The 24,633-nt window shown below is 44.5% G+C and overlaps 1 protein-coding gene across 1 annotated transcript in view; it reads left to right on the top strand.

The window, feature by feature from the left end:
* The first annotated feature begins 8,782 nt into the window (after positions 1-8,782).
* ZNRF1 (zinc and ring finger 1) overlaps positions 8,783-24,633 on the top strand; it is a 97,403-nt gene continuing 81,552 nt past the window's right edge. The window contains 2 exon segments of the mRNA XM_032853956.1: positions 8,783-9,582; positions 9,584-9,815. Of these exon segments, the coding sequence (XP_032709847.1) occupies positions 9,391-9,582; positions 9,584-9,815 (424 nt within the window). The 5' untranslated portion in view covers positions 8,783-9,390.

Genomic DNA, 24,633 nt, shown 5'->3' with positions numbered 1-24,633 from the left:
TCTTCCTCCAGACCTCAAACCATTGGCTGACCCAAATACAGGCTCCGCCCCTCCTCCCGGCTCCTCCAATTGCGACACTGCACCGACCCAAAACAGGCACGCCCCCTCCACTTCCGTCACTCGGCCTGAGTGACCCACGCTCCCTGCCGCTGTGGTACACGCCCCCTTGCCGCAAGCTCTACCGGGAGTCGTAGTCCGAGGGTGAGCAGCGCGCGGGTAACTCGCCGAGAGCTCGCGGGTGCGGGTTTGGCGAGGGGAGGCGCATGGTGTCCTCCCTATCTCGTCGCTCGTGTCCCCCGCAAGGCCCAGATGGCCTAAAAACCAAAGCCCAAAATTCGCGCAAACCAAAGGTTTACTCCATCCCCGGAGGCCTGCCGTAAAGGCATTGATAAGTCTGAAGTCACGATTTATTCTTACAGCGCAGCAGCGCCTACCAAAGTGACCAGGGACCCCAGAGGGTCTCCAAAGGCGAAAACTTCCCATAATTCTACTAAGGCCATTATTTACCTTCTACAGTGTCTTTCTTTCAACAGTGTACAGTGGTTTTCCAGAGGCTACGTAGTATATAGTGACAAGCTGAACGTCAGAAGCAGATAGGAGAATCCAGCGGTTTTCTATTAAGCCAGACATTGAAAAGATTTGCCACTCTTACTACTAAATATTTTTCATTTGATGAAACACAGATATTTTTACTTACAAAATGCATTATTAATATTAATGTGCATTAATATTCAAGTGAAATCATGAAAAAATATTTTTTAAATTCTCAGTTTTAATTTCTTTTTTTTTTAAGATTTTATTTATTTGACACACAAAGATCACAAGTAGGCAGAGAGGCAGGCAGAGAAAGGGAGGAAGCAGGCTCCCCACTGAGCAGAGAGCCCTATTCAGGGCTCAATCCCAGGACCCTGAGATCATGACCTGAGCCCAAGGCAGAGGCTTTAACCCACTGAGCCACCCAGGCGCCCCTCAGTTTTAATTTCTAATAGTTATGGGGTGCCTGGGTGGCTCAATCAGTTAAACTTCTGCCTTCAGCTCAGGTGATGATCCCAGGGTCCTGAGATCCAGCCAAACATGGGACTGTGCACAGTGGGGAGCCTGCTTCTCCCTCTCCTGCTCCCTCTGCTTATGCTCTCTCTGTCGAATAAATAAATAAAATCTTTAAAAGATAATAAAATAATAATAAGAAGAAATAATCATTCCTAATAATTACTTATTATCAGTAGATACAGCCCACATATAAGTTTGGTGGGGAGGGTCCTTAATAATATTTAAAAGCATAAGAGATCCTGAGATCAAGAAGTCTGAGAATCACTGTGCTAACATGGTGGTGAGTAGAGTTCTCTTCTTCTTCCCACCCTTTCAAATCCTAGCTTACCTAGCTCAGCTTTAGTTTCTTTTTTTTTTTTAAATATTTTATTTATTTATTTGACAGACAGAGATCACAAGTAGGCAGAGAGGCAGGCAGAGAGAGAGAGAGGAGGAAGCAGGCTCCCTGCTGAGCAGAGAGCCCGATTCGGGGCTCGATCCCAGGACCCTGGGATCATGACCTGAGCCGAAAGCAGAGGCTTTAACCCACTGAGCCACCCAGGAGCCCCTTAGCTTTAGTTTCTTTACGAATAGGAGAAATAACCTATTTTGTTAGTTTGGTTCTTATAAGGAGTTAAGCACAAGGGCCAGGAATATAGTCAATAATCTTGCTGTTGTTAATATTACCATTATTTCTGTATACAAGTCCTTGTGTGAATACGGATAAGAAAGATTACCCTCCCTCCTGGAGTGTTGCATATAATGCGGAAAGAAAGACATATTAACAAATGAGGGTGACCAGCTTGCCTAGGAAACCCTTCCGTCCAAAGTGGGACAGTTGGTCGCAGGATAGCAAGTATACACTTGGGAGAATGAATTGGGTTTGTTTGTTTTTTTTAAGATTTTATTTATTTATTTGACAGACAGAGATCACAAGCAGGTGGAGAGAGGGGGGAGAAAGCAGGCTCCCCGCTGAGCAGAGAGCCCAACGTCGGGCTCGATCCCAGGACCCCAGGATCATGACCCGAGCCGAAGGCAGAGGCTTTAACCCACTGAGCCACCCAGCCACCCCTGAATTGGGCTTTATAAAAGACTGGCAAGCAATGTACTAGGAAAGGACACCCTAAATAAGAAACCCGACATGGCATCCCATACAAGGTGACATTTAAGGTTCTCAGTATAATATCAGCATTTTCATAGAAGACACTATAAAAAAAAGCACTTCAGCACTGAAAGTGAGCAAAGACCCTTAAGTGTGAAGACGGGGGATGCGTTCCAAAGATAAAGCAGTTCCCCAAAAAACAGTCACAGAGCCGTGCTGCTTTCTTTTCCTTTGGAATACACATCACAATTTGTAATTCAATATTTGTTTGTTTACTTAATATTTTCAAGCTTCGGGAGGCTAGGGACCAGATCTGTTTTGTTCAGCCTTGCTTCGTAACTACGCATCAAGGCCTTCCATATTGGTCCAATTAATGAATGGAAAAAACATATAGAGTCAGGCCCCCAGAGTACTGTCTAGGCCAAAAGGATGTCTTCTGTGAAACCGAAAGTAATTTCTAAAACCATTCAAGGTCTTCACTTGTAACTCTTTACATCCACAAGGGGATACAGAACCACACCACCTTCTCCTCAAAACACTTCACTTCTTATTCTCACATGCCGCAGCCCTTCAAAAACCCCTCCAGCCCTGGCCTTCACACTTCTGTAGTGGCCTTTCTTCTTGCCTCTCAAGTTTCCTGCCAGTTCTCTATCACAAAGGGCCAAAGGCTGCTCTGAAGAGAAGAGCCTCAGCTCACCAGGCCAGAAAGCAAAAGAAACAAAACAAAACAAAAATTCCAAGGCAGGTTCAAGGTCGGAGAAAAGAAAAGATAGAGAATATTTTCTATGCGCGTTCACACTGTCACAGGGGAATAAATGAGTCCGTTCATCTAACATGTCATATTCTTGTTTGTTTATTTGCCTACAGCCTTGGATATAGTAGGTGCTCAATAAATATCCACTAAGTGACTGGCAGATAATCAGGTATGGCTATAACTTAGGGTATGTGACAGGATGTAGCGAGAACTACAGCTAAAAAAGCTGGAAAGGGCTAGTGAGGAAGGCCCCTGCTTAGGCCTTTGAGTTTTATTTTGGAGATTGAGATAGAGATACAGGTATTTCAAAGCTCTCTGTCTATATATAGCTCGGTAATCTGTTTCCCACTGGAACTGGTAGGTTTGCCCTCGCCTGAGCATTTCTGCAACCCTCCCCCACTCCCACCTCTTTGCTTCGTATTTGTCTAGTTCTCCAAATCTGCTTGTCATGGTTCGTAGGCACAGAAAGTACTTCGGGTTTCAAGTCCTTGGTGCTCTCTGCTCTCTCAATATTTTCTCTCTTAGATGTGGAAAGGGCCCCGGTAGAATTTTTGAGAGAAGGAGCATGAGCACCATTCATACTGCCCCCTGGGGCCCTTCCTTTTTCTGTCTCCCACCCACACTGTCATCACAAAAGAGTGGGGACTCTGGAGCTAAATCTAGAGTTCTCTGGCTGCTTCCTGATTGCTGTGTGCCTCTGAGACCCACAGATGAATGTCCCGCCTCAATCAGAGACTGGGAACTGTTGGTGGTGGGGGACAAGGAGGGGGATTCCCTTGTCAAGTAGATTTCAGCTTGCTGACCTGGCCACAGGGCTCTGATCACCAAGCAAGCTCTTTTCAGAAGGTCACCTGCCAGCCATCCCAGAGGAAAGCAGGGGACATGGTCAACCCAGAAATCCAGGGCTTCTGCTGGCTGTTATCAGCAGCTGCCCTTGCAAAGTTTTAACTCAGATCCTTTATCTTTCTAGTCCTTCGTTTCCTCTTCTGCAGGATGCGGAGTTAGCCCACCCCTCAGTCTCTTTACATCTGGGAATCTTGGAATCCTGCCCTGAGCCCCACTAGTAATTTTCCTCTCCATCAGTCAACAAATATTTGTGAACGTGCACACAAGCTCGTGCTCCTGGCTTTGTGCATTTGGTTGCCCATTGGCCTGGTTTCTCTAAGTTTTCTCTTTTCAAGCAAAATAATACAAATGTAAAGAGCTCTGAGAAATCTGGGGGGAAGTTTCTTACTGGGAGACACTTACCTACCCCAGAGGGACTGCTGGGGACTTCCCCCAAAGACGTGGTTCATGGAGACAGAGAGGAAGGAGGCCACAGGTTTCCCAAGGATTCTCAGGAGTTGGCCCCAGCAAGCAGTTTCCCTCATTTTCCAAACCTTTCAGGAATCTCCCAGACTTACATTCTCCCAGAGATGTTTGAAACTGGGGCTTTGTAACATTGTTATGTCCTGGCATTTGCAGGGTTTGGCAATACCAGTCTCATCAGCCTTTTCTCCTATCAGTTCTGGTAGGTGGGTCGGTGGTTTATTAACCCTGTTTCACAGCTGAAGAACAGCCAGGAAGCAGCTCACCCAGGGTCAGCGAGAGCAGGAAGTTAAAAAATAATAAAACAGAGTTATCAATCTAGCTGGGGCCCTTTCTGCATCTGACCGCCATGCATCGAGACCATCCAAAATGACTCAACACCTCCCCAGACCCATTAACTTTCAACCAAGAATCTACAGGAGAAACTTGCAGCCCCCCTACTGGACTCTGAATGCAACAAATGACAAAAGGAAACTAATCAACTAATTGGAGCTTGCAAGTCTCTGTGCATGCCTGTTGCTATGCCCTGAGTCACTCTCCCTAAGATGTAAAGGGTAGAGCCAAGCTATTGAATGAGGAACTTGCCCTGCTCTGCATTTGAATATTTTAATTTCAAAGGAAATTTGTTCTTTACTAAGTGCACAAGGAGATAACAAGGGCATTGCCTGAGAGAGGCTGCTAGTCAGAGTCCCACAGGGCACCTGGGCCTGGTGTCATCATACTGGGGGGAGTAGAGGCTTCACCCCCAGCTCAGGCTCTCAGCTGTTCCGTGGTGCCAGATGCGACAGAGGCTGGCCTCTCCTAATCAGTAGACAGGACTATAAATCCTAATGGCAAATTCTTAAGTAACAGAAAGAAATAGAGCTGTTAAGCAGATCTACTCTTTTGCACTCCATTGACGAGCATGCAGAGAAAATGAACTTGGCGTCCAAAGAGTCCTTGATGAGCCAGTTTGCTGGGAAGCTTAGAAGTCTGGCTCTACCCCTACTAGCCAAGTGACGTGAATGCCCGGGTGTAGACTTTATCTCTCTGTCTCTCTCTGTTTACATGGCTCCAATATTAAAATACCGAAAAAGTACATGATGAGGGTGCCTGGGTGGCTCAGTGGGTTAAGGCTCTACCTTTGGTTCAGGTCATGATCTTGGGGTCCTAGGATCAAGCCCCACCTTGGGCTCTCTGCTCAGCAGGAAACCAACCTGCTTCCCCCTCTTTCTCTGCCTGCTGCTCTGCCTGTTTGTGATCTTTCTCTCTCTCTGTTCAAATAAATAAAATCTTAAAAAAAAAAAAAGTACACGATGAAATAAAATCTTTGTCATTCATCCTGTCATCCCACTGTTCAGTTCCGATGATGGCCCACCCCCAGGGGGGCTACCTCATATTGTTTCATGTCTCTATCTAGTACCTTTATGAATCTAGAAGCTAAGAAAAATATAGATCTTTAGGTGGGGAGGGGGCAAGTTTCTTAATTTTTCAAGTCTTGACATCCTCATTGCTCATTAGTCATTGGCCATTCTTATGTGTACTGATAATGATTTTGGTAAATCTTCCCAGAGCTCTGTACACCCTCAGGATATGGTCTGTGCTTCTGTTGTGGCTCCAAGGACTCTCAGGTTTGTCCCCTGAGGACCAGCTTCATCTTTGGTTCCCACATCCTCTCCTATCGGCTCCACTGCTGCTTTCAGTCCCTTGAAGATGCAATGTTCTTTAGGCCTTCGAACACGCTAGGAACATGCTTGGAACATGCTCGTCTTCCTTCAGCGCAGTTCTCCCCCTGCCACCCCATTCCCAGGCTCATCACCAGCTCATCTTTTAGGCCTTGGCTTAAGATCGCTGCTGGTGCCTGTCTCTTTCCACCAGCACCAGAATCTTTCACTCTCATGGCACTTCCTCATTCACTCATTCATTCACATGAGGGGCTAACCACATGCCAGGCACGGCGCTAGGCATATCTGTCACCCTGTACTGTCACTGCTTACTTCAGTATTTTGTATGACATTGCACTGTCATTCACATACCATCAAATTCACCCTTTTAAATGTGTAATCAAGCAGTGTTTAGTATATTCACAAGATTGTGCAAACATCACCACTATTCTTTAAAAAAAAAAGATTTTATTTTTTTGAGAGAGAGAGAGCACGAGCAGCGGGAGGGGCAGAGGGAGAGGGAAAGGCAGACTCCCCACTGAGCGGGGAGCCCAGCAATGCGGGGCTCAATCCCAAGACCCCCAGACCACAACCCAAGCCAAAGGCAGACACTCAACTGACTGAGTCACCCAGGCGCCCCTCTTTTTTTTTTTTTTTTTTAAGTAGACTCCATACCCAACATGGAGCCCAATGCAGGGCTTGAACTCACAACCCTGAGATCAAGACCTGAGCTGAGATCAAGAGTCAGACACTTAACTGACTGAGCCACCCAGGTGCCCCAAACATCACCATTATTTAATACAGAACATTTTCATCACTCTAAAAGGAAACTAACACTTTAGCGGTCATTCTCTATTCTTGCCAGTCCTTCGGCTCCAACAACCAGTAACCTTTCTGTCCTAGTGGATTTGTCCATTCTGGAAATTTCATATAAGTGAAATTACACAATATATGGTCTTTTGTGATTAGCTTCTTTTACTTGGTGTAATGTTTTCAAGGTTCATCCATGTTGTTACACATATCAGTACTTTATTTCTTTTTGTGGCTGAATAATAGTTCACAGTATAGGCACAACACATTGGCTTTATCCATTCATAAATGGATACACAGTTGGGTTGCTTCCACTTTTTAGTTATTTTGAATAATGCCGTTACGAGCATTCACATACATGTTTATCTGTGCATATAGGTTTACATTTCTCTTGGAAATAGACATAGGAGTGGAATTGCTGGGTCATATGATAACTGTTTAAACTTTTTGAGGAATCACCAGACTGTTTTCCAAAGCAGCTCTACTATTTTCCATTCCCACCAGCAAGGTATGAGCGTCCCAATGTCTGCACATCTCACCAACATTTTTATTTATCACCTTTGATTATAACCATTTTAGTGGGTGTGAAATGGTTCTCCTGAAACTTTGTGAGAACCCAGACTCCATCTGTCTTGCTCGCCACCAAATCCCAGAACCTAGTGCTGTGCCTGGCACTTACTAGACATTCACATTTTGTTCTATGTGCTAAAAAAAAAGTGTTGAATGGATAGGTAAATCAAAAGTTACTTAGATGGTTACAATAATGCTTACTGATTGTGGATTCTTCTCCCCAGTAGAGCTCTGTCAAGGGATCCAGTATCCTTTCTCCTGCACAGAACTGTACCACCCCTTTTCTGTTACCATACTTTTTCTTCAGGGAGAAAGGAGGGTTAAATGTAAGCTTTCTTATTTTCCTTCAGACCACTCATTTGGATCTTAGGTGTGCACAAATTCCTTATTTAGCCACTTAACAGATAATTTCTTGGGTATTGGAACATTTTGTTTTTTTCTATGTTGATTTCTCAAGCAGAATTTCTGCTCACCTCTAAGCACTCCATGCTTGCAAATAAATATCCTTCCTCCTGTTTCTTTCCAAGCTGCTCACCCTGGGACAGTCAATACCTGTGACAGACCAGCTCTGCTTTTGGGGGATGGGTTCTTTTAATAGCTCTCTACCCCCTGTTTTGGCTCCTTGATGTGGAAGTATCTGAGGGACGTTTAGAGCAAGGAAGTTGGACTAGGGACTGGGTGATGCTCATAGCCAGCACCCAGCACTTGAAAAATGGTTCTTGAATGAATGGATGGATGGATGGATGGATGTGAATATGTGAGAGAGACATATTGCAAAATGCAGACTCGGTGGACAAATACTTATTGAGTACCCACTGTGCATCCCACTACGGTGCATGTTGGAATAAAAGGTAAGCAAAACCGAGGACTCGCCTTGGACTAGGAAGTTTCTAAAATTACCAGTTCTGGCTGTGTCCCTTTCTTCTCACTTTCTATGTCACACCTAATCATCTTCAGGATCGCATTTTAGATAAGGAATCAGTCCACTGCTTAAGCCTCAAGTAGGAAGTTCCGATCTACTCTCAGCAAAATCCGGAGTCACAAGTGCCCCAGTGCCAAACAGCTAAAAATTCCCCAAATGCTAGGCTTCCTCATCTGATCTTAGGGGTTCCTGGTTGGGAAACCTCCGCAAAAATGGACAGCACGTCCACCAGAGGGTGCTGTGGGGGCAAATTTGTGCCGGGAGGGAGGCTTGACCAGTGACCCTCAGAGCCAGGTAGGCGTCTCGAGTAATTTTCATTCTTCCTGGCGTTTCCTTCCCAGCCCCTTGAACCGTTGCCGCCCCTCCTCCCATAGGTGGTTCCCCCTCAATAATTAGCCATTTTCAGGACCTCTAAAGAGCGCTTGCTTTGAAAAGATGCCTGGCTTCTGTTCCTGACGCCCCGTGGCTCGGGCCACCCGGGTCACAGGCCGGTCGCGCTGGGTGGGTGGGTGGGTACCTCCTGGGCGTCAGCGGCCGGGCGCCGCAGGGGCCGCGAAGGGGTTAACCCGGCGGGGGGGAGGGGAGGGGGCGCGGGCCGCGCCTGCGCTCTGCCGCCCTCCATTGTCTCCACGGCGGCGAGGAGCGCCGGCGAGCGCAGCCCGGGACCGAGCGGGGCGGAGCGGCTGGCGGGGCCGGCGGCGGCTGGAGCGAGAGCGCGACGCGACGCGACCGCGGCTTCCCGAGCTCCGCCTGGCCGCCCAGCGCCGCAGCCCGCCCGAGGCCTGGAGGGGTCCGGGCCGGCGTCCATGGTCGCGGCGTCCTGAGGCGGGGGACGCGCCCGGTGCCCCCAGCCCTCCTCCTCCTCCTGTCCGGCGGGCGGCCTCCTCCGCCGCCTCCCTGCGCCCGCCCGCCGCCTCCCTCCCTCCCTCCTTCCCTGCGGCTCCCCCGGCTTTCGGGAGCCCGGGGGCGGCCTGTGGCGCGCCGAGCCCGCGCCGGACTGCGCTTCTTTGGACCTTGAGGGGAAACATGCGTTTGGCTTGGATCGTTTTAAATTCTTAGTTTGGGATCCCCGCCCGCCTGCCTCTTCCGCCCCGCGGGTTTTCTTTTCTTTTTTCTTTTTTTTCCTTTTTTTCCTCCCGGTCTCCTTTTTGACTCCCTCCCCCTTTATGCTCGCCCAACCCTCCCCCCGCTGCTGAGAAGTGGGGGAGGGTCTCGGCCTCCAGGTTCCCGCCCCACCGGGGCCCGGGCGAGCATGGGGGGCAAGCAGAGCACGGCGGCCCGCTCCCGGGGCCCCTTTCCGGGGGTCTCCACCGATGACAGCGCCGTGCCCCCGCCGGGAGGGGCGCCCCACTTTGGGCACTACCGGGCGGGCGGCGGGGCCATGGGGCTGCGCAGCCGCTCAGTCAGCTCAGTGGCGGGCATGGGCATGGACCCCAGCACGGCCGGGGGGGGTGCCCTTTGGCCTCTACACCCCCGCCTCCCGGGGCACCGGCGACTCGGAGAGGGCGCCCGGCGGCGGAGGGTCTGCGTCCGACTCCACCTATGCCCATGGCAATGGTTACCAGGAGACCGGCGGCGGTCACCATAGAGACGGGATGCTGTACCTGGGCTCCCGAGCCTCTCTGGCGGATGCTCTACCTCTGCACATCGCACCCAGGTGGTTCAGCTCGCACAGTGGTGAGTCCGCGGGCGGTGGAGGCCTGGGAGGGTGGAGTGCAAGGGAGGGCGCGCCGGGGCGCCCCAAACCTTCGCGCGCGCTTGCGAAGATTTGGATGTGGAGTGCGCGACCTGGATCTGTCCGCCTTCCCTTTGGTTCCTGGGGATGAATGGGCTATCTACCCTTTAGAAAAGAGGCTTCCTGCGAGGCTGCGGAACCGGGCGTTTTAGGACTTCAGGGGTTGGTTCACTTGTGGATGAGCAAAGTGAAACCTGCCCATTGAAGTCCCATGTATCGGCATCACCGTCCTCAGAGAGGAGATCTTGTCTGGCTTATAGCAAGTCGGCCTCGATGCTTCCTTTCTGTCACTGCAGCATTGTGCCTACCTCCCCGTTAACAGGGAGAGGGATCCGGTTTGACCAAGCGGTGTCTTCCAAACAAAGAGTGTGAAAAGAAAGAAAATTGGGGGCAAGTGTTGTTTGGATTAGGGCTCCCACTCTTGCTGAGAGAAGGGGGTGCCCAATTTTGCCACCCTGCTGGAGAGCTGTCTGAATTGTTTAAAATGGAGCAGCCGGAAGGCTGCTGCCATAGACAGGTGTGGCTTGCCGAATGGAGGGCCTAGCCAGGGAGCCTCCCTCTGAGGCTTTGCAGGACCAGGGCTCTGGTGGCGGGTGCTGCATGCATGCAGTAGGCTTGGCTGGGTGACTCTCACATCCCTCCATCTTTTTTCTTCCCCTCCATGCCCAGTGCTAGGTCTTCCTGGTAATCTCTACCTTTTTGTCATGGGAGGTGGGACTTCATTGCCTGGATGTTGTTGGTGTGTTACCGGGGGAAGAGGGGGATTCAAAAAATCTGGATGAATTCATTTTGTGAACTTCTGGTGACAGGCCAGCAAAAAGCTGGAGGAGGATTTCCCAGGCCCTGACTGGCAGGGCAGAAAAGGCACTGGCAAGAACTTCTGGAGGAAAACAGGTCTGCCTGCTCAGCTAACCTGAGAAGCCAGGTCAAAAGGGGTGTGGGGCCACTATTTGCTAATTGACAAGTCAGTGTGAAGAAGTTAACATTTTCAGACTCTTTGGGAGAGTTAAGCAAATCTAGATATTGTGTAGAAAGAAGGAAGATTGCCTTATGGAGGGTGTATCTATTGGAACACTGTTCTAGCTATTGTGAAATAGGGTAGACTTTAAAAATCTTTCTTATTTCTGGAAATAGTCTGGCTTTTGTTTAGATTCTATGAACTTTAATTTGTGAAATAATTTTTGAAGGGAAATTAGTGACTAATTTAGAGTAACACTGGAAAGTGGCTTTTGAATTACTAAAATGGTATTTTTATTTTTTTTAAAGATTTTATTTATTTATTTGACACAGAAAGAAATCACAAGTAGGCAGAGAGGCAGGCAGAGGGAGGGGAAAGCAGGCTCCCCACTGAGCAGAGAGCCCAACTGGGGCTCGATCCCAAGATCCTGAGATCATGACCTGAGCCGAAGGCAGAGGCTTAACCCACTGAGCCACCCAGGCGCCCCAGTATAATTTAATTCTTGAACGGACCTCTAAATACCATCCGAGCTTCCTTGATCTATATCAATCTCTGTCCTGAATAAGATGCAAGGTGTGACTGCTTTGGGCACTTTTAGACATTTGATCATTTTTAGACATCTTGAAATTAAAATTTTTTCTTATAAAATTAGATCCAGAAAAAGGAAGCTCTATTTGTGAGATGACTGTGATTAACTTTTTTAAAAGAACTGTCATTAGTATCCGATTTTAAACTGAAAAGCAGTGCATGACGGTTCTCTAAAATCACAGGATTTTGTGTGTTGCAAAACAAATGTAATCTTATGGATGCTTATCTGGGGAAGGAGTGTCCGTTTTGAAAATTTCTTAACTGTTTCTTACTAGAAACTTCTTTTTCCTTATTCCACCTGGTACCAGGTTCCATGATGGAGTTATGAGCTTACAGTTGGATTCCAAAATTTCAGACTCCTCAGCTGTGAAACCTGAGTTTAATTTTTTTCATCTAGCTGTGTGAGGGTAGGAAGAGCCACAGAACCATGAGAATACAGGAAAAGCTGGGGCATAGTAATCCTTCTGGGATCAATATGAAAGTGTGTATGAGGCAGCTCCTAATATTTTGGGTAATACATTCATTTTCCAAATTTTGTGTATATATATACATACACACTTTTTTAAAGTAATCTTTATACCCAGTGTGGGGCTTCAACTCAAGACCCCAAGATCAAGGCTCATGCTGTACTGACTGAGCTAGACAGGCCCCCTGGGTAATACATTTTTTTATAGGACTGTCCTTTTCTAACATTCTGAGCACACCTGGCCCTGCCCACTACATGCCTCCATAAAATTTCCAAATGCTCTTGGTGCAGGAGCGGGACACCATCCTGACTGACAACCACTTGTTTAGGGATTCATTCTTTTATTCAAATAAAATAGTTCTTCCTTGGCAGTTCATTTGCCATGAACCTTCATATTTCCAGTCTTCTGCACTGGTAGTTCTGTCTCACTTTCCGGAACAGGCCACAGGACCTTCCTTCCAGGACATCCCTTTCCTCTCTTGTTTATTGCTGTAAGAAGAGAAACTTGTTTCTATTTTGGAGCCTTTGAGTAAGGCCAAGCAGTTTTTGCTCCTGTGTCATAAGAGTGAAGGATAAGGACTTCGGTGCACAATTGACTAGATGCCTAGAAGTTGATGGGATGTTGTTGCTTGTGTTTTTAAGGTGCTTTTGGAAATCTTCATAGGCACCGACAACCATTGTCAGTGAAATAAGCAGGGGAGTTCAGGGTTCACGAAGCTTCCTCGGAGGGAGGGAGCTGATGTTGTGTCTGGAGGTAAAATACTAGGGTCTCTGGCCCTCCTCAGAGTAGCTGTGACCTTGGGGAAGACACATCACCTCTCTTGAGCCTCGTCTTTGTTATTTTTAAAATAGACGTGTTAGTCTTTGGCAGCCAGCCTGGAAAGGTTATTCCCCAGGTCCCGTGAGGATACGTAGCCAACACATTTGTCTTCTCTCGGTTCCTACGCTTCCCCAGGTTGTGAACCTTGCACGCCCTGGTCCCTATAATTGGAATGCTTTCCCTTCCATTCTGTTTTTGGGTAGTTCTTTCTGATCCCTCATGACTCAGACTTAAATTCCTCCTTAGAGACCACTCTTAAAATTTGCCTCCCTCCTCTGAATCTTTCCAGCCACTCACCTGTTACCTTAACAGCACTTCACACACTTTATAAGTATTTTATTTTATCTGTTTGCCTTTTCTATTTAGTTTGACTGATTTTTAAGCTCCATGAGAATAGGATTGGGCCTCTTGCTCACTACTGTATCGCCTGCACTGTGCGTGCCTGGCACAAGTATTTATCGAGGGAATGAATCTGAGTGCCTCCTGTCTATCATCTCATTTAATCAACCCTATAACTGTGAGGTAGGCGGTTTCGTCCCCATTTTACAGGTGAGGAAACAGAGATGTAGGGCAAGGTTAGGAGCAGACACAAGGTCAGATAGTGAAGAGGTGGCAGAGCTGGGGTTGGAATATAGGTCTGCTGGTGTCAGAACCTGGGCTCCTAACCATTACACTGCACTGCCTCCCATACCAGAACACCAGGAAGCTGGCTAGTGTCCTGGAAATCGTGCTGGCCGGTGAGCCAGAGCGCTAGGCTCATCTGCTGGTTGGGCTATCAAATAACCGCCTGACTTGTGACCTTGGGCACGTGACTCATTTAACCTCAGACGCGCTGTTTTCTCACCTGGAACATGGATGTAATGCCTGTCCTGCTTACCTCTCAGAGTCGTCGGCGGGGGGCTCTCATGAGCTAGTATTTATAAAAGCCAAATAGCAGACGTAAGCAAAGGGGGGTTCCTGTAGGGGCAATTCTACAGTTCTCTGCCTTCTTTCCTCCGAGCAGAAGGTGCTAGGCAGGGAGATTGAGAACTGTGTAAACTGTTTCCCCAGAATGGAAGCTACTGCTCTCTGCTGAAACCTGACCTACATTGGCGGGCCGTTGATAATAACGAACGCCATCGAGAAGAGCTGTTTTAGAAGAAGAGAGTTAGTGTCCCTTCCTTTCCACTTTAAAGTGTCAATTTTGCTATAAGGTGTTTAACCTCCAGATGGTCTTCTGGGTGATGTTCTGGAGATCTGGTTCTCAGAACATGGATTTCTGGGGCGTCTGGGTGGCTCAGTTGGTTAAGTGTCTGCCTTCGGTTCAGGTCCTGGGATCAAAAAATCTAAACTGTTCTTTGTTGTCACCAAGTCATCAGCGGGGCTGATAGAAGGTAACTTTTGCTAAGTCTTGGACCAAGCTAGCAGGACATCTCTTGGATTCTATTTGCTGCCATTCTAGGGTTCTCAAGTGATTTAATTGTCTCCTCTTAAATAATTTAAACAGAGTTGCCAACTCCATTGGAGGGGATCAGAAAGCCTCTTTGTGCCTCACCATAGGTGTGCTAGAGGTAATGGTCCTTTACATGGCTTCTGGGGAAGGAAAAGTGTTCTGTGGTCTTCAGAGAGCAAGATGGGTCTCCTACCCTGCAAAAGTTCTATTCTTAATGAAAATCTTTCTGTACAGTGGAGTTTATAGTTCTCTGTTACTATGAGGGCTTACTTTCTACAAAATAAAAATTTTAAAAGTTCCCTTGAGAAGCTGATAATTCCTTGAAGGTCACAGTTCACTCTTCCTCATTGGGGTTTGAAAGGTGTTGCAAGAAACAGTGGCTTGGCTCTTAAAGTGTTTGTTTTATGGGATGTGTGCATTTAGCTACTAAATAAAGACACACCCCAAATATGTCATAAGGAGTACTCTGAGCCAGGCCATTCTGCACCAAGGAAATGCAATTCTAGTTCCTTTTGAGAAAAGAAACCTGCTTTGTATTGTACAAATGTGATACTCAGCACAAGCTTCTAGGGCACTCACATTTTAGTAAATCTGATTATAAAACTAAACATCAATTTCAACAGTTCCAAAATTAGAAAAAACTTCATAGAGAAGTGGTCGTAACATAGACAGACTAGTCTTGCTCCTGCTAACCCTTAAATAGGGTGCTTATAGTGATCGTGGGTCACTGAAGCTATAGTACTAGAATCTTAAAGATAGCTCCAAGCCTAAATCCTAATCCCAGTCAGGGATTTAGAATGCTGGAGGAGTTTGAATTACTATCTCTTTCTTTTCTAAGCGTTGTCATGGCCTAATCTGTATCAGATCATCCCTAGTGATTATTAGTGTACAGAAGGCATTTGTCATAGCACCAGCAGTTTTCACTTCTGAATCTTATTTTCTCATAAGGACAGAGGTTTATCCTTGAATGCAACACATGGGTTCCTGGTTTTGGTAGTTGAGGAGTAAGTTTTGGGTATGAATGAATAACCTGAAAACCAGTTACAACCCTCAAGTGTGAAGCAGATAAGGAGCTAAGTTTAATCTTAAAGCAGCAGCTAGGGGTAGCTTCTGGACCGAAGAGACTGTTTACCCCGAAATCTCCCTGGAGCTGTTAGAACTGAGAGTGCAGCCTTCCTCTGCTGGAAGTAAAGAGGAAGGGGGAATTCACTGGGTCTCTATAAACACCAAGTTAAAGGAGGCATGGTAAGAATTTACAGCGCACTCTTTGGATCTGTAACAAGGAGGCAAAAGCAAGAGCACTCTTGATTTCTGTGAATGGTTCAAGGTGGTTTTAAACTTGACGGCCCCCTTATTCTCTGGGGGGCTTGTTAACAATGCAGATGACTGGACCTCACTCCCAGAATTCAGTAGAGCTAAGGAGACACCGAAGAAGCTGAACTTGGAACAAATGATTCTGAAAATTCTCATCCCAAACGAAAAAAAGAAGTCTGAATGCTTTTCGGCGCACTCATTAGTGTTATTTTCAGTATTACTAAACGAATCGAGTGTCTCCGAAGCAGGATCCATGTAGATCTTCCTTTCAGCTGCTCCAGAGGCTAGATTTACCCAGCAAGAGCATTGCTCATGGTTTGATTTTTTTTTTTTTTTTACATGGAACTGAGCATTTTTCTCCCAGAGATAGGCCTGAGCCCATCTGCCTTGGTCCTGAGAATTGAAGTTGCTCAGAACAGAAGGTAATTGTGGCAGTGTCCCTTCTCCTTCTGTGCTTGCCTTCCCCCTGATTTTTCTCCTAAGGCACAGCTGCCTTTGGCTGCTTGTGCTCCAGAAGGGCTTGCTGAGCTAGATCCTCTTTTATGTGTCCCCAGCCAGCAGCTAGAGAAGATCCTCAAATGAATCCAGACTTTAAATGGACAAAATACCTACTTTTCCTTTTTTCCTGGGGACCCAAAACTCTGAGACCTTTTGAGTGTGCGTATGGAGATCTGTTGAGCCAAGACATTCATTTATTCAACTGCCAGTTACTGAGTGCCTCCAGTATCCTAGGACTTGTGTGAGGTGTGGGGAATATATTTTTATTATAAGGGTGATTAACATTACTTTGTTCTTTCTAAGAATTTTGCTTCCTTACTCCTTGAGAGAGAGTCGGAATCTTGTAGCTTAAGGGGAGATTTTTACCTTCTCCATCAGTTCTTCTGTTGAACAAACAAATTCAAGGTTTCTATGTGGATGGTGTTTGCTCCCTGCTCTTCACGGACAGTCTTCATTCTTTCCTAAACCCTGTTTCTGGGCTGGAGTAGGTGATTTTTCTTTGTGTTTGCAGCCCAGTGAGTGTTAAGAAATTCCTCATGTAGCCTCATATAAGTGGTCCTGTATCTTCTCAGTGAGAATATCTAAAGGAAAAACTGTTTTTGCAAACTCTTTGTGTGTACTTCTGGCTTTGGTGTCTTTGTCATCCCTAGAGCCACATTTCTTTCTGGTCATTGAACACGGTTTTCTAGAAGCATGATCCACCACTTTAGTAATCTTGTCTCTGTAAAATTTATACCAAGCCACAAATACCCATAAGGAAATATGAGGAACTGTTTTTCCCCTTGGTCTTGTATGTCTCTGAGCTCCACAACGTTGACACTTAGTGCTATTTTCGGTGATTTTTATTTTTATTTTTAAAGATTTTATTTATTCCTTTGAGAGAGAGAGGGTGAGACAGACAGAGTGAGAGAGCGTGAGAAGGGAGGTCAGAGAAGAAGCAGACTCCCCATGGAGCTGGGATCCCCGTGTGGGACCAGATCTCTGAACTCCGGGTTCATGACCTGAGCTAAAGGCAGTCACTTAACCAACTGAGCCACCCAGGCACCCTTTAAGTGATTTTTAAAGCTTTGTTTATGATAGCCAATGTTGGTGACTGAAACGTCCTCCCTACCTCCCCCGAATAATTATTAAATGTGTGTTATATTTGAGTTTTTGTTTTTTTGGGGTTTTTTTTGTTTGTTTGTTTGTTTACTGAAAATTAAGGGTTTAAAAGAATGTTGCCTGCTCAGGGACGTAATACGGGCTTTGGCTGTAGGGTGATACCTTAATTTTTGGAGAAACCTCACTTTATATTTAGGAATATGTAGTCATCTTGATCTTAGTGAATTAGGCTTGTCATAGCTTGGCTCCAGCTTTCTTGTTGGTAGTACCTTTTAGCCCCCTAAAAAGTATGATTAAATAAGCCATTGCTTCACAAAGAGCTGTTCTGAAATTGGTCAGCTTTGCCGTGCAGTATCTCTTAAGGTCAAAATTTATTTGTTAGCATGTGAGAGAAACTTACATCTGGAGTCTTCCAGATGATCTGGGCAGAGGGGGAGAACCCAAGACCCTAGACCCCAGCTGTTTTGGTCACTTTGCCCATATTTCTCAACTCTTTGAAGATGTTTTCATTTGATTCCTCTCCAGTAACCCTTTTTTTCTTGCTAACAGGGTGCTTTTCCTTAGGGAGAGCCATTAGAATTCTTTTATCCTGATGTCTGCCTAAGTACTCTGGGAATCCTACAAGGATTTGAGGGAATCCTTGGGATTCCAGCCCAAACCAATGAAGTACTTGCCTACCATAAATACAAATTAGCTTTTTGTGATATGGTTCTATTCTGTTTAGATAATTTATACTTTTAATGCCTTGTAAAATATAATGCTATCTAAGACAGCTTTTTCAGAGAAACTCTGTTATGACACCACTCACTACGGTAACAAGCATCACCACATACTCCATGTACACCATATATTATTAGATTTCCTCCGTCCTGGTCAGATGTGACTGCAGTAGTCATACCATTGCAGCCATCTGCCCTGGGGAACTATGGCAAGTCTCATACCTCTGATGAGGGCTGGTTTACACGCGCTGAACAAGCCCAGCCTTGTTGGCTGTATTTAATCCATCTATTCCCTACCTCTTCCCTCAGCCCAGAGGCCAAGTGCAACATAAAAGGATAGTGAATCTGAGCATCTCCAGTATTTTGAGGTATAGGAATTGCCTATGAAGTGGCAGGCCTTTGAGAAATAGTATTATGAGCTGTTCTGTTTTTGCTGTGGCTTTAGAAAACCTTTGGATTCTTCTACTGAAAATTTGTTTGAAAAAAAAAAAATCTTTTTAATGAAATAGTGAGTCACAAAGCAGCCACTCCTTCTCATAATAGCATTTCTCACCAGGGGAATTTTTGGTAGCTGTTGGGGGAGGGATTTGAGTAGGTTGTGGATGATAAATCCCTGGGTGGAACATAACCAGAGGCTGCCATATCAGAACTCTGGTGCTTTCCACGCTGACAGTGAGCTCTGAATTCAAAGTGCAGGACAGCAGAACAGAATGGGGAAGGCCTGTGCCCAGTGAATTGCCACAGTAGCATGACCAATGAGATTGGAGTTGAACATTCAAACTCAGTTCATTAAAACACTGTTGTCCTGTAAGAGGATCATGAAACTGAGGCCTTGGGTGAGAGGGCCTGAGGCCCCTTACGGGAGGAGCATCACATTTCTGGATTAAGAGATGGCTGTGGACCTAATGATGACAATATAAGAGTCAGGAATATGCCTCCTTTCTCCATAGTGTGAAATGGTGGCCTGGCGCTTGGCGCTGACTGTGGACTACTTTACAAGGAGACAATTCATACAAGGTCATCTGTGCTCTGAAGGTTTTAGGTCCTAATAAAGCGTTTACAGTGACACCCAAAGTAAACACATGACCCACCCAGCCTCTGTAGGATGGTGAAAAGGAAATGTTAGCGATAGTAAGAGTTTAGAACACACCAGGATTATGCTGTCTGCATCTAAAATGCTGTCCTCAACCCCTCTGCCCACCCAAACCAGAGCTTTAACTGTTCCCAACTTCAGTGACCTACAACTCCTCAGTCCTCGCATCTGAACCACTGTCTTATGTAAGCTACAGACAGAGGAAAGTCTGAAAGGTTATTACAACCATGTTAAGATTTGCTTTCCTTTGGAGAGTCGTGGCTGTCTCCACTCCGTGTTTTCCTGGCTTTGTACTTTTCTTCAAAGCCTCTTCCCAGTTCCAAGGCCCCAGAGCTCAATAAAGGGGAACAGGAAGTCAGCATTTAATGCCCAAGAACCAGCAATAACTAATAGAGAAAAGGGCACAAACAAGGGACTCAGAGGGGGTTTTCTGGGCCTGAAAGCTCTCAGGCCTGTAGGATTATAGATCTGTCCCTCAGAGATGACTTTGACCAGGCCTTCAAACAAGGAAAGAGTTAGAGGAACCTCTACTCTGAGAGGACTTTTTCTTGGGTTATATAGTGGAGACTCCACATTTTTTTAAAGATTTTATTTATTTATTTGACACAGAGAGAGAGATCACAAGTAGGCAGAGAGGCAGGCAGAGAGAGAGGGGGAAGCAGGCTCCCTGCCTAGCAGAGAGCCCGATGCGGGGCTTGATCCCAGGACCCTAGGATCATGACCTGAGCCGAAGGCAGAGGCTTAACCCACTGAGCCACCCAGGCACCCTGGAAACTCCACATTTTTAATTGATGTCGTAATTACAAAGTATCTTTTGCCTAAGGAGTTCAAAACACTGAAGGAAAAAGTGATGGTCACTTTTTTTAAATTAAGTTTTTAATTTTAATTCCAGTATAGTTAACATACAGTGTTAGATTAGTTTCAGAGATGCAGTATATACAATATATACAATTCAATGTATATAATATACAATTCAACAGTTCTCTACATAACCCAGTGTTCATCACTGATAAGTATACTCTGAACTCCCAGCACCTATTTCCTGCATTCCCCCACCACCTCCCCTCTGCCAACCATCAGTTTGTTCTCTGTAGTTAAGAGTCTTCCTTGGTTTGCCTCTCTTTTTTTTTTTTTTTTCCCTCATTTGTTTTGTTTCTCAAATTCCACATATGAGTGGAATCATGTGGTATTTGTCTTTCTCTGACTGACGTATTTCATTTAGCATTACACTGCCTGGCTCCATCAATGACATTGCAAATGGCAAACTTTCATTCTTTTTTATGGCTGAGTAATATTCCATTGTATGCATACACTACATCTTCTTTATCTGTTCAGCTATTGGTGGATTCTTAGGTTGCTTGTCGTTTAGCTATTGTAGATGATGCTGCAGTAAACATAGAGATGCATGTATCCCTTTATGAATTATCGTTTTTGTACTTTTGGGATAGATACCCAGTGATGTGATTATTGGGTTGTAGGGTAGTCCATTTTTAACTTTTTACATTTTGCTTATTTAAGTGATCTATACACCCCAAGTAGGCTCCAACTCACGACTCTGAGAATCAGGTCTTCTGACTGAGCCAGCCGGGTATCCCTTTGTGTGCCTATTTTTATGCCAGTACCATACTGTTCTGATTACTACATCTTTGTACCATAACTTGAAGTCTGGAATTGTGAGGGTTTTTTTGTTTTTGTTTTTGTTTTTTTTTTCAAGATTGCTTTGGATATTTGGGGTCTTTTTGGTTCCATACAAATTTTAGGATTGTTTGTACTAGCTCTGTTGAAAAATGCTGTTGATATTCTGATGGGCATTGTGTTAAATGCGTAGATTACTTTGTGTGCTATACTTTGGGTACTCTGGGCATTATAGACGTTTCAACAATATTTGTTCTTCCAACCCATGAGCATGAAATGTCTTTCCATTTCTTATCGTCCTTCTGAATTTCTTTCATCACTGTTTTACAGTTTTCAGAGTGCAGGTCTTTCACATCTTTGGTTAAGTTTATTCCTAGATATCTTATTGTTTTTGGTGCAATTATAAATGAAATTGTTTTCTTAATTTCACTTTCTGCTGCTTCATTATTAATATATAGGAATGCAACAGATTTCTGTATATTGATTTTTGTATCCTGCCACTTACTAAATTATCGGTTCTAGTAGTTTGTTGGATTTTCCATATATAGTATGATGTCATCTGCAAATAGTTGAGCTTTTACTTCTTCCTTACCAGTTTCAATGCCTTTTATTTCCTTTGATTATCTAATTGCTGTGACTAGGACTTCCAGTACTATGTTGGATAAAACGTGAAAGTGGACATCCTTGTCTTGTTCCTGACCTTAGGGCAAGAGCTCTTAGATTTCCCCATTCAGTATGATGTTAACTATGGGGTTTTCATACATAAGACTTTTATAATGTTAAGGTGTATTCCCTCTAGACCTACTTTGTTGATGGTTTTTATTACAAATGGATGTTTTACTTTATCAAAATTTTTCTGCAAGGCAGTGATCACTTGCCTTTTTTTTTTTTTTAAGACTTTTATTTATTCATTTGACACACAGAGAGAGCACAAGCAGATAGAGAGACAGAGAGAGGGAGAAACAGACTCCCCAAGCCTGATGTAGGGCTCAATCCCAGGACCCCAGGATCATGACCTGAGCTGAAATCAGACACTTAACCAACTGAGCCACCCAGGCACCCCGATCACTTTCATAAAATATCACGAATTACTTGCCCACCTTCTTTTCCTTGAGGGTCCTCAGGGTACATCTTGTCATAGGATCCAGACTGGAGCCTGACCCTTCCTTCTCCTGTCTGTTTACTTATATTAAATGAACTCTAAAGTTTTTGTCCAATGATTGCAAAATGGAAAAGTTGCAGGATTTTATACTATCTCAATTTTTGGCTTCACTTGCACATTTCAGGAGATCAGATACTAGTGTGACTGAATAGGAGCTCTGATGTCTTGGAATCTTTTCCAAAATAACTATTGTAGGCATTCAAAAGAGATAATGTATTTACCTACCAAACAGATTAATAAATAAATAAATAAATAAACCATTACAGATGAAATTGCATAAATCCCACCATATTTTTTGCCATATTTTTTCTTCCCTCCCCAAAGGTATTCGCTGCCTGACTCTCCTGTTCATCATCCTCTCCATATATTCTTTATTTCAGGTTTCTGCTAAAACAATATTCATTTAATTCATATAAACATTATCGTAATGACTCTATCCTTTTATTTATATCCATATATATATACATGGAGATACATATGTGTATCCCCAAATGAATTTGAGATCTCTCAGTCCCTCATCATAGTACTTATTGCTTATGTTGACACATTCATTTTCACTGTTGTATTCTGTTGTATGATTGACTCTACCACAAATATCACCATTTCTCAATCCATTCTTTTACAATGGGTATTAAACTTATTTTCAGTTGCTTTGAGAATTTTTTCTGTTTCTTCACATACTTGAGTGAGAGTGCTTTTTAGGGTACATCCTTAGTTGTGAAATAGCTGGGCCATAGGTATATATATCTTCAGCTTTTAGAGAGATATTGGCCACTGGCTCTCCAATATGCTTGTACCAGTTCACATTCCCCAAAATAACATATTTTCACTTCCTCCGTGCCCCTTGCCAAAACTTCTTTATCATCATACTTTAATTTTTGGCAAGCTCTGGTGGGTATGAAATAGAATACCACTGTGATTTTGTTACTTATGTATTTGATAAGGTGCATTTACATATAATTAATATATTAATATCATATATTTAAATGTTTTTCTTCTATGAAATGCTTGTTCATGTCTTTTACCCAGATTTATGTTGGATCTTTTATCCTTTTCTGGCTAGTTTGTATGAATTTGTGTTTTTGTTTTGTTTCCAGACAATTATTATTTGTTGTCATATGTTATGCAGATGTATTCTCCCAGTGTGTGGCTTCTCTCTTTATTCTTTTTGTGATTTTACAGTTAACTTAATTGTGTAATTGAATATTCCACTGTTTTTCCTTATACCATATGCATTTTATGTCTTAAGAAAGATTTTCTTTGCCCGAGGTCATGAAGATACTATCATACATTTTCATCTAAAAGTTTTTAACTTTTGCCTTTCACATTTAAGTCCTTAATTCCTGGAGAATTAAATTGTTTGAATGGAGTAGGGTGAGGATATCTTTTTTCCGTATGACTACTAGCTCTCCCAGCAGCAAGTGAAGAATGGTGAAGTCCTTCCCCACTGATTTGCAAAGCCCCCTCCGTCATATATCAAGTTTCCTTCCAGGCCTGTATTTGTTCCCGGGCTTTTGGTTCTGTTCCATTGGTCAATTTGTCTATCCTTGTGCTAACACTTACTTAATTACTGTAGTTTTGTCTTGCTGTATGGAAGGGCAAATCCTTTCATCTTGTTATTCTTTTTCAAAGCTGTGTTGCCTATGTGAAGCTTTCTAGGGGACAAATAAGGGAATCAGGATAGAATAAACAAAATGAAGTACAGAGTACTAGGAACTGCTCTGTTTATAGCTGGTGTTCTTAATGACAGGACATCTGGCAAACTGACCCTAATGGGCAGTTTCAAATTTTTTCCCTTACTATGTTGTACAAACAATAACGTTTCCCTCAGTCTTTGTATTGCAAACAGCAGAATAAACAGTTCTTTCTGTATGTTACAGACAACAACAATAAAAACAACAGAAACCGGTTAGCTATTTTTGGCACTTTCTGCTCCCAGAATCAGCTTTGTCAACTTCTATGGGGGAAAAGCCATTAGAATATTTATTGGAATTACATTGAGTTTCTCAGTTGCCATCTTTATAAATTTGAGTCTACCTATGAACTTGATGGGAATGGGTTTGTAGATGCAATAGAATTGTTAAATATTTTTTTAATTTTTTTTTTAAGATTTTATTTGTGTATTTATTTGACAGACAGATTACAAGTAGGCAGAGAGGCAGGGAGCAGAGAGCCCAATGTGGGGCTCGATCCCAGGACTCTGAGATCATGACCTAAGCCCAAGGCAGAGGCTTTAACCCGCTGAGCCACCCAGGTGCCCCGTTAAATATTTTTTAAAGCTTTGAAATAATTTCAGATTTACAGAAAAGGTGCAAAATTTGCACAAAGGAATATTGCATTTGTGTCACCCAGAATCCTCGGATGTTACTAGGAAGACATAAATAATTGAATGTCCAATTCAATTGGACAAAAATGTCCAGTGACTCTGTAAAGTAGCTTAAGATGTTAATGAAACTTCTCAAATATGAGGAGCCTACATTGTCCTCCTCCTAGAAATGGGAAAACCACATGATCTTAAAAATTACACAGTGTCTGAAGGGGTGGCTAGATCTAATGTTGAGATCTATTTTCATCAGAGTTGGTCTGTATCCTTATCATGAACCTTTGCTCCCAAGGTTTGTACTCTGGTCCCATCTGTTGAAATAGGGGCTTGTTGCCCATAGTTCAGGTCAAATCTGCCTCAATATGACATGACATGAGACTATCTCCTAGAGTCTTGACTCAGCTGAACTGGAGGTGCCTTCATGGGAGGAATGGGCCACCCCCCTCTTGGGAGAGGCAGTGTAGGATACCCGTTAAGATTTGTAGGCTTGGAGGGGTGCCTGGGTGGCTCAGTGGGTTAAGCTTCTGCCTTCGGCTCAGGTCATGATCTCAGGGTCCTGGGATCGAGTCCCGCATTGGGCTCTCTGCTCAGCAGAGTGGCTGCTTCCCCCACCCCTCTCTTCCTGCCTCTCTGCCTACTTGTGATCTCTGT

This window comes from Lontra canadensis, unplaced genomic scaffold (assembly GCF_010015895.1).
Source record: "Lontra canadensis isolate GAN:19392208 unplaced genomic scaffold, GSC_riverotter_1.0 scaffold8, whole genome shotgun sequence".
Lineage (NCBI taxonomy): Eukaryota > Metazoa > Chordata > Mammalia > Carnivora > Mustelidae > Lontra > Lontra canadensis.
The sequence above is the reverse complement of the archived record's forward strand: the minus strand, read 5'-3'. Positions and strand labels throughout refer to the sequence as shown.